Source organism: Vicia villosa, unplaced genomic scaffold (assembly GCF_029867415.1).
Source record: "Vicia villosa cultivar HV-30 ecotype Madison, WI unplaced genomic scaffold, Vvil1.0 ctg.005104F_1_1, whole genome shotgun sequence".
Classification (NCBI taxonomy): Eukaryota; Viridiplantae; Streptophyta; class Magnoliopsida; order Fabales; family Fabaceae; genus Vicia; species Vicia villosa.
The window spans coordinates 25,800-36,341 of NW_026706574.1; the positions used below are offsets into that span (position 1 = coordinate 25,800).

Sequence of the window (10,542 nt, forward strand, 5' to 3'; positions counted from 1 at the left end):
GGAGTGAGTAGGATCTCTGGTCTAAGTGGTTTAGATTGAAGTTGCATTGGGTAGATATTAAGTGAAAGGTGTAATCTTGATTTGTATTACCTTGAATTGATATTACTTATAGTGGACTTCCTCCCTGGCTTGGTAGCCCCCAGATGTAGGTGTGTTTGCACCGAACTGGGTTAACAACTTTCCTGTGTTGTTTTTCTGTTTACACTTTGTTCATTTGTTTAAAAATATTCAGATAGTAATGTCGTGACATCCTGTTAGACATCGCGTGTCTGAGTCCAGAATTTCAATTGGCATCAGAGCAGGCACCCTGCCTGTTTTTACTGGGTGAGATCTAGGAACAGTATTTTCTGGTATTATGGACAAAGAAGGTGGTGGATATGGGATTAGACCACCCATTCTGGATGGCTCTAATTATGATTATTGGAAACCTCTAATGGTGGCCTTTCTGAAATCCGTGGATAGTAAAGCATGGAGAGCTGTGAACAAAGGATGGGAACATCATGTTATTACTGAAAAGGATGGCAAGAAAACTCTTAAACCAGAGGAAGAATGGGACAAAGATGAAGAGGCATTGGCGCTTGGCAACTCTAAAGCCTTAAATGCTTTATTCGATGGAATTGCCAAGAATATATTCAGACTGGTACACCAGTGTGAACTAGCCAAAGATGTCTGGGATACCCTCAAGACTACTCATGAGGGCACCTCCAAAGTGAAGATGTCAAGACTTCAACTGCTAACTACGAAGTTTGAAAATCTAAGGATGAGAGATGATGAAAGTATTAAGGATTTTCATATGAATATACTTGATATTGCTAATACCTCAGGAGCCTTGGGAGAGAAAATGTCTGATGAAAAGATGGTGAGAAAAATTCTTAGATCCCTACCTAAGAGATTTGATATGAAGGTTACAGCTATAGAAGAGGCACAGGACATCAGCAAAATGAAGGTAGAAGAGTTAATTGGAAGCCAAGACTCAAGAAGAAGTAGAGGAAAGTAGAGAAGAGAATCTATCTGAATCTATAGCTATGCTTGGCAAACAATTCAACAAAATTATGAGAAGAATGGATCAGAAGCCAAGACCTAATGTCAAGAACATCTCATCTGACATCAGTAGATCTTATGACTCTGGAAGAAGAGTTAAACCAGAAGAAAAATACAATCACAGTAAAGGGATTCAATGTCATGGATGTGAAGGGTATGGACATATTAGAGCTGAATGCCCTACTTATCTCAAGAAACAAAAGAAAGGATTGTCAGTTTCCTGGTCTGATGAAGATTCTGAGAGTGATTTTGAAGAAGAATCAGCCAAACATGTCACAGCCCTTACTGGAGTTTGCATTTCTGATGAAGATTCTAGTGAAGATGAGCTATCCTTTGAAGAGCTGGCAACCTCCTACAGAAAGCTCTGTATCAGAAGTGTTGAAGTGTGTCAACAAGGTGAAAAGCAGAAGAAATACATAGCTCAGTTGGAGGCTGATAACAAAGGGCTTAATGAAACTATATCTGAACTGAATAGTGAAATTATCATGTTACAATCCAAACTTGATCAGATGTCAAAATCGGTAAAAATGCTGAACAGTGGCACGGATATGTTGGAGGAGATTTTGCAGGTTGGAAAAAGTTCAGGAGATATGTCTGGTATAGGATTTGTTGGTGCAAAGAAACATTTCCAAGATAGTAGCCGAACTAAACCTGAAGCTGAGATGTTAAAACCGATGTCAAAACATGTGACTCAACATCACGAGAAAAGTGAAATGAAGAGAAAGTTTCAAAGATGGAGATGTCATTATTGTGGAAGATTTGGACACATTAAGCCTTTTTGCTTCAGATTATATGGATACCCAGATCAAGCTCCTTACTACAAACCTAAGCAGATCATGCACATCCAGAAGCAACAATGGAAACCTAAAAATATGGCTTTAATAGCCCATACATCTCTTAGAGTTTCAGCCAAAGAAGACTGGTATTTTGATAGTGGATGTTCCAGACACATGACTGGACTCAAGAATCTGCTTGTTGATATCAAGAGTCATTCTACTAGTTATGTAACCTTTGGTGATGGAGCTAAAGGAGAAATCAAAGGAGTTGGAAAATTAGACTGTTCAGGAGTGCCAAATTTAGAAGGTGTTTTATTGGTCAAAGGCCTGACTGCTAATCTCATAAGCATCAGTCAACTCTGTGACCAAGGATACCAAGTCAACTTCACCAAAGCTGAGTGTGTGGTTACTAATGAAGAAAAGGAAGTAGTAATGAGGGGTGTCAGATCCAAAGATAACTGCTATTTGTGGGTGTCTCATGAATCCAGCTATTCTACTGTATGCTCTAAGGAAGAAGAAGCAAAGCTGTGGCACCAAAAACTTGGTCACCTTCATCTAAGGGGTATGAAAAGGATTATTTCTCTGGAAGCTGTGAGAGGAATTCCTAAGCTACAAATTGATGAAGGAAGAATATGTGGTGAATGTCAGGTAGGAAAACAAACCAGGATGTCACATCCAAAGGTTACACATATGACTACTTCCAGAGTTCTTGAACTGCTACATATGGACTTGATGGGACCAATGCAAATAGAAAGTCTTGGAGGAAAGAAATATGCTTATATGGTTGTGGATGACTACTCCAGATACACTTGGGTAAACTTCATCAGAGAAAAGTCAGATGTGTTTGATGTTTTCAAGGACCTATGTCAAAGAATTCAAAGAGAAAAAGAAAATGGTGTTGTAAGAATTAGAAGTGATCATGGAAAGGAATTTGAGAATCAAAAATTTGCTGATTTCTGCTCCTCTGAAGGAATACATCATGAATTCTCTTCCCCTATTACTCCACAGCAAAATGGGGTTGTTGAAAGAAAGAATAGAACTATTCAAGAATCAGCCAGAGCCATGATCCATGCTAAGAATCTTCCTATCTACTTCTGGGCTGAAGCCATGAATACTGCTTGTTATGTCCATAATAGAGTTACATTAAGAAAAGGAACCACTACCACCCTATACGAGATCTGGAAGGGAAGAAAGCCCACTGTCAAATACTTCCATGTGTTTGGTAGTAGGTGTTACATCCTTGCTGATAGAGATCACAGAAGGAAGATGGATCCCAAGAGTGATGAAGGAATTTTTATGGGCTACTCTACAAACAGTAGATCCTATCGAGTGTTCAACTCAAGAACCAGAATAATAATGGAGTCCATAAATGTTGTGGTTGATGATGTCCACAATCAAGCAGATGTCACAGAAGATGTCGGAACATTCTGGGATATTACAGCTGAAGGATCTACAAGAGAAGATGATTGCAGTCCTACTATCACAGAATCTGAGACTGAACCTCCTAACAAGAGTCCATCTATAAGAGTTCAGAAAAATCATCCTAAAGAACTTATTATAGGAGATCTCAACAGTGGAATTACTACAAGGTCAAGAGAAGTAGTTTCAAACTCTTGTTTTGTATCAAAAATTGAACCTAAAAATGTCAAGGAAGCATTAACAGATGAGTTCTGGATTAATGCCATGCAGGAAGAACTAGGCCAGTTTGAAAGGAATGAAGTATGGGAGCTGGTTCCAAGACCAAAACATTCTAATGTCATTAGAACAAAATGGGTCTACAAGAATAAGTCATATGAAAAGGGAACTAGCGTTGATCAAAGTCTATACAGAAGCATGATAGGAAGTCTGTTGTACCTTACAGCCAGTAGACCTGATATTGCCTTTGCTGTTGGGGTATGTGCTAGGTATCAAGCAGAACCCAAAGTCAGTCACATAAATCAAGTCAAGAGGATAATGAAATATGTGAATGGTACCTGTTAGTATGGAATGCTTTACTCTCATGGATGTGAACCCATTCTCACTGGATATTGTGATGCAGACTGGGCTGGAAGTGCTGATGACAGAAAAAGTACTTCAGGAGGATGCTTCTTTTTGGGAAATAATCTTATTTCACGGTTCAGCAAGAAACAAAACTGTGTGTCCTTATCCACTGGTGAAGCAGAATATATTGCAGCAGGAAGTAGCTGTTCTCAACTTGTTTGGATGAAACAAATGTTATCCGAATACAATGTCACACAAGATGTCATGACATTATATTGTGACAACTTAAGTGCCATCAACATTTCAAAGAATCCCATTCAGCACAGCAGGACCAAGCATATTGATATTTGACACCACTACATTAGAGATCTTGTTGAGGACAAAATAATTGGCTTGGAACATGTTGCTACAGACCTTCAACTTGCTGAAATTTTCACAAAAGCCTTAGATGCAAATCAATTTGAAAATCTAAGAAACAAATTAGGCATTTGTCTTTGTGAAGGAATATAGCAATTAATTGGGTGTGGGGCCAGCACTATTTCTCTCTCCAAATCTTGGATATCATTACACATTAAAGTATATTTTCCCCCCCTTTTACAAGTTACCCAAACGGTTTCCATTCCTTCAAAACCTCTCCTCCACACTCACGCTATCTCTTTGTGTTTCTGCATTCACAAATCCTTACCCAGCTTTCCATTCTCTCTCATCATGTCTCAAAGTACTCCCTCAAAGCAATCGTCTCCTTCCTCTGAAAAAGCATCGGAGTCTAGGGCACCAAATGTGGTGATTGATCAAGATGTCGTGTTGAATGTCGCTCCATTAAACACTGTTCCTGCTTCCGATTTTGTTCGCAGTCAACCAAGAAAGATGCATGCAAGAAAATCAACCGGAGGATCTGTTCCAGAAACTTTTTCTGTCCAGGGTAGAGAGGGCTCTTCTTATGTTCATAATGCGATTGCAAATATTGTCACCAAAATCTTGAATGAAGGGCACAAGGTTGATGGAATATCTGTTCCTCTAGCCCAAATGCCTGCTTCCAAGAACATCCAAGATGATCAAGGTGAGCAAGATGATGCTAGCAAAGATCAGGATAATGTTGAGACATCTGCTGATAAAAATGATGAGACCCCTGTTGCTAAAGATGTTGAGACATCTGTTGATAATGATGAGACCCCTGCTGCCAAAGATGTTGAAACATCTGAAGCTATCAATGTTGAAGCATCTGGTACCAAAGATGATGAGACTCTTGAACCTGAGAAAGATGAAGAGATTCCTGTTGTTCCTGCTGAGAAAGATGAAAACCCTAAGGTGCATGATGTGGTGGATCTAGATGATCTTGTTGATCCTATTGATATTGCTGATGATGACCTCATCTCCAGCATCTCCAACAGGGTCAAGGCTCGTAAGGGAAAGCAAGTTGGTGAGCAACATCCTCTCAAGCCACAGGTTACTCCTCTGAAGACTGTTACTAAAGAAAAGATGGAGAAAGTTCCTACTGGACCTTCAAAGTCTGGAAGCAAAGTTAGTGTGAAGAAGAGGAAGGAAAGAAGCGTTTCTGACTCTGAAGCTGATGTCCCAAGTGATGTCCCTGACATCCCCTCCAAGAAGAAGATTGCTGTTACTAAATCTGCCACAAAGGTCCGTGATGTTCCTTTGGATAACATATATCTGCATTATGCTTCTAATGCAATCCAGTGGAAATTTGTGTATCAAAGAAGGCTGGCCCTAGAAAGAGAATTAGCAAATGATGCTCTGGAAAATCAAGAGGTCATGCAGCTCATCAAGTCTGCAGGTTTGATTAAGACTGTTTCTCAATTCTCTAAATGTTATGAAATGCTTGTGAAGGAGTTTATTGTCAATTTGTCTCAAGACTGTGCTGATGGTAGAACAGATGATTTTCATAAAGTTTATGTTAGAAGAAAATGCATAGAGTTCTCCCCTACTGCTATAAATCACTATCTAGGTAGAAATGCTAAAGCTCAACCTGAGCTTGAAGTAACTGATAATGAGGTTTGCAACACCATCACTGGGGGTAAGGTTAAAAAGTGGCCCATCAAAAGTAAACTCTCTGCTAGTCTCTTGACTGTCAAGTATGCTCTGCTGCATAAAATTGGTGCTGCCAACTGGGTGCCTACCAATCACACCTCTACCATTGCTGCTGGCTTAGGTAGATTCATTTATGCTATAGGGACCAAGACTGTGTTTGACTATGGGACCTATATTTTTGATCAGACTATGAGACATGCTGGTACCTCTGCCACTAAGCTTCCTATTGCCTTTCCATCCCTAATATGTGGAATCATCCTAAAGCAATACCCTGGCATCTTGAAAGCTAAAGATTCTGTCTGCAAGAGGGAAAGTGCTTTGACTTTTCACTACAAGCTGCTTCAAAGGACTGATGCCTCAACATCTGCTGGGACATCTCAAACTAGCAAGTCTGTGACCAAAGCCTCTCTTATAGCTGAGCTGAAGGAGACCTGCAAAGAGCTGGAAAATAGAAAGATGAAGCTTGAACAGCTTATACAAAGTCTTGAGCAGTCTGCTGATAGTGGTGATGATCATGCTGCTGGTAGTGATGGAGAGAAGATGGATGCTGATAGTGATGATGAATATAAGGCTGAGAATGATGAGGATGCTGATGCCCAGACTAGTAGCTCCAGTGATGTGGAGATGAGTGAGGAGGATGACGAAGATACTGCTGGCTCAGAAGATTAAATCTTCATCTGAGGTTTGGCTCCTTTTGTGGCTAAAAAGGGGGAGTAGTGATAGTGTGGTTGTTGTTTTGTTGTAATGGTTGTTTTTTTTTTGGTGATCTTTTGGATTTTGGTGATCTTTTGGTTTTTCTTGGACATGGTTGTTTTGTGGTTTCCTTTATTTGGGTGTTCTCTAGCTCTCCCTGACAATGACAAGTGGTCTCTGTAACAATTGATTAAGTAGTTGTATTCTGGTTTTCTGGTGATTAATCAAGTTGCTGTTGTTGCTTACAGAATTTATTTTTCTGTTACAGAATTTATTTTTCTGTTGTTGGCTGCTGTGTATGCTCTGATATCTGTTTTACATCTATTAGTGTTTTAGCCAAAAATTTGCCAAAGGGGGAGTTTGTAGATGTTGTTGATTGGCTATAATTTTTGGTAAAACTAATTGTGGTTCTATCCTGTCAAAACTAGTGTCATGACATGCATTCTGCTGTTGTGAAGTCTTTCCTTATGCAGGCCTTTACCTGATGTCAAGGCCGATGTCATGACATTCGCAGCTGTTCGTTATTTTTCTATTACTACTTATGATTATATGATCTGATAAGATCCTATGCGCTATATTTGGTAATGATGAATTCTGATCTGTTTCAAGGACGTCTTGGATGATTATTATTATCAGTGCCTTGATTTATGGAGATTAGTTTTATTAGGGTTGAAACTATTTTGTGGATCCAAGGCCCAGCTGCTGTATTGTATGAAGGCTATATATTCCACGCAGGTGCTGCTGTTGCCGTTAGGGGTTTTTGGTTGAGAAACTGTTAGAGTTCTTTGTGTTGAAGTTTCTCGTTGTAGCTTTCTTGTAAGCCAAACAATCATCATGATGATTGTCTTGGTCTAGGTGTTTTGATTTGAGTTGTAAGAAGTACTCAAAGCTTTTAAGCAAGAGTACTATTGTACTTGATCAAAGCTTTTAAGCAAGATCAAGTTGTGTCTTTGAAGAGTGTCTTCTTTTGTTATTCGTTGGTTAGTTTTTCATCACTGCTGTGATTGAGGGGGAGTGAGTAGGATCTCTGGTCTAAGTGGTTTAGATTGAAGTTGCATTGGGTAGATATTAAGTGAAAGGTGTAATCTTGATTTGTATTACCTTGAATTGATATTACTTATAGTGGACTTCCTCCCTGGCTTGGTAGCCCCCAGATGTAGGTGTGTTTGCACCGAACTGGGTTAACAACTTTCCTGTGTTGTTTTTCTGTTTACACTTTGATTATTTGTTTAAAAATATTCAGATAGTAATGTCGTGACATCCTGTTAGACATCGCGTGTCTGAGTCCAGAATTTCAATAGTAGTGCGAACCGAGCAACCCGTGAAACAATTGCTTGCACGCCCCGATATGGCCGGAAGGATGCTCCGTTGGTCATTAGAGCTTGCTGAGTTCGACATCAAGTAAGAAGGAAGAAAATCCCTTAAGGCACAGGTCTTGGCAGATTTCGTGGCCGAAATGGCCTTCCCCGAAACAACAAAAAACAACGCCCGGAGATGGACCTTATACGTGGACGGGGCGTCAAGCTCAGTTGGTAGTGGAGCAGGGATCATTCTAGAAAATGGGGAACGAAACCTCATAGAAGCATCCCTATCGCTCTCATTCCCAACGTCCAACAACCAAGCCAAGTATGAGGCCCTGCTTGCCGGACTGCGCCTCGCAAACGACTTAGAAGCCGAGGAAATTGCGGTATTCACCGATTCTCAACTAGTCGCATCCCATATCTCAGGCGAATATCAGGTCAAAAGCGAAGCCCTCGCAGAATATCTGGCCCTCGTACGAGAAAGACTAACCCGATTTAGGAGTGCCAAAGTAAAACACATCCCAAGGGAACACAACTCCCGGGCAGACGTCCTATCGAAACTAGCTAGTACGATGAAGAAAGGGGGCAACAAATCCGTAATCTAGGAAATATTGCCAAAACCCATTACTGAATCTCCATCCACGCTAACACTCGTAAACGCGATAGCGGATGCGTCCTGCTGGATGACGCCCGTATATAATTACTTAACTAACAACCTCCTGCACGCTGATCCTAAAGAGGCCTCTGTAATCCGAAGGAGAGCCTGCTCGTACGTCTTGGTCAAAAATCGCCTCTAACGACGAGGATTTTCCATACCCCTCCTCAAATGCATAGACGAGGGCACAGTTCCCCACATACTGCCCACGATGCAGGACGACACCAAGGAATACGTAAAGAAATGCGACAAGTGCCAGCATTTTAGGGACATGCACCTTGCACCCCCAACAAACTCAAGTCCTTATCATCTCTATGGTCGTTTGCACGGTGAGGCGTGGATCTCCTCATCCCGTTCGTAACCGGGAGCAATCAGAACAAGTATCTAATAGTCGCGGTCGACTATTTCACTAAGTGGATCGAGGCCGAACCATTAGCCAAAATCACATCCTTAAACGTACTTTGCTTCTACAAAAGAAACATCCTCGCCCAGTTCGGGGTACCCTCGGTGTAACACCCCCCATTCTATACTAAACAAATAAGGCATATATTTGCGTAAATCAGAGTAAAGAAAGCATGCATCTCACGAGGGCGTTACACACATTTCAAAATAGAACAAACATTTTATCTTTAAACATGCAATGGTCATTTCCAAATAACACGGGAATTTAAAACAACATGCAAACCACAGCGGAATAATCATATCATTTAATAAATGGTAAAATAGGATGATTCCCATACATCATCCACCATGTTTCAACATCTTGGCTCAAGGCCACACATTAACCAAAATAACATATTCAAATACGAATACAATACGAGTAAACAAATATCTCATAACATCGAGTCATAAAAACATAAAACCAAACTCCCATGTGTTACATATGACCAGAGCACAAGTGACTACTTAGTCACGACACCCTACTCGAGATCTAAATCTCGACGCTAATCCTCCTTCGAAGCGTCACTATCCATGAAACCTGCATGTTACCAACAAAGGATAACATTCAAACAGAAGGGTGAGAATTCAACTTATTATAGATAAACATAATATGGGAAATGTAAAACACAACAAGAATACATTTCAAGAATTCATCACTCTTCACATAAACATGCATCATATGCCATTAATCAATTCACATGTTCATGCCATACAACCTAGTCATTCAATTCTACATAATCATACATGATTGCTAAACAATGTACATAATCATATTTCACCAACATCTAGATTCCGAGGACATATAATTTCACATCTACATCACATATGTTCCAATCACATATATCACAATTATAACACAACAATCTTTCATATCAAATGAATCACCAAATTCACTTATCACATCTCATACACACATAACAATCACACAATTGCATACGTTCAAACATCACATAACACCAATGTGACTCAATGCAAGACATGTGACTCTATGCATGTGGTACCCAATGTGACCCCAACGTTTCACCGCTTCCGATTCAATATCTAGAATCCAAGCCACGCTCCCGATCCGGACAAGATCAAAGCCAACACGCCTATTTCCAACTAAGGATCACGTCTGCTACGCCTGTTTCCGTTCAAGGATCAACGTCTCTTACCACGTGAACCCAAGTTTCACCGCTTCCACCATAAAGCCGACCATCCTATGAATGTATGTACAATTACCAACAATTTATGCAATTAAGATTATCTCATCAATCTTAACTTACGGCATACCACAATAATCCAACTCCATGAATTATCCGCCAATTGTACACAATTAACAATTACATCATATATCCAGTTACAATCATCATGAATATATTACCACACATCTTACCAATAGTTGTTATTCATCACATACCAAAACGTAACGCACATAAAAGCATTTACATGTATTCAATCCACATCTCAATACATACACCTTTAAATGATCATTATATACAAGGAACATTCAAATAGTATATATATTCATCCTAACATATCATGGATATCACGTCATTTCACACATCTATGAATATTAGTCACAAGTCATTAATTCATCATGTACACATAAGTAAGTCACATGTTATCC

General features: G+C 39.9%; 1 protein-coding gene across 1 annotated transcript; it reads left to right on the forward strand.

The window, feature by feature from the left end:
• Positions 1–4,505: 4,505 nt before the first annotated feature.
• Positions 4,506–6,512, forward strand: LOC131642477 (uncharacterized). The gene is made up of 5 exons (XM_058912721.1): positions 4,506–4,650; positions 4,786–4,985; positions 5,055–5,318; positions 5,643–6,140; positions 6,336–6,512. The coding sequence occupies exons 1-5, from the start codon at positions 4,506–4,508 to the stop codon at positions 6,510–6,512; spliced, it is 1,284 nt and encodes a 427-aa protein (XP_058768704.1).
• Positions 6,513–10,542: the final 4,030 nt, after the last annotated feature.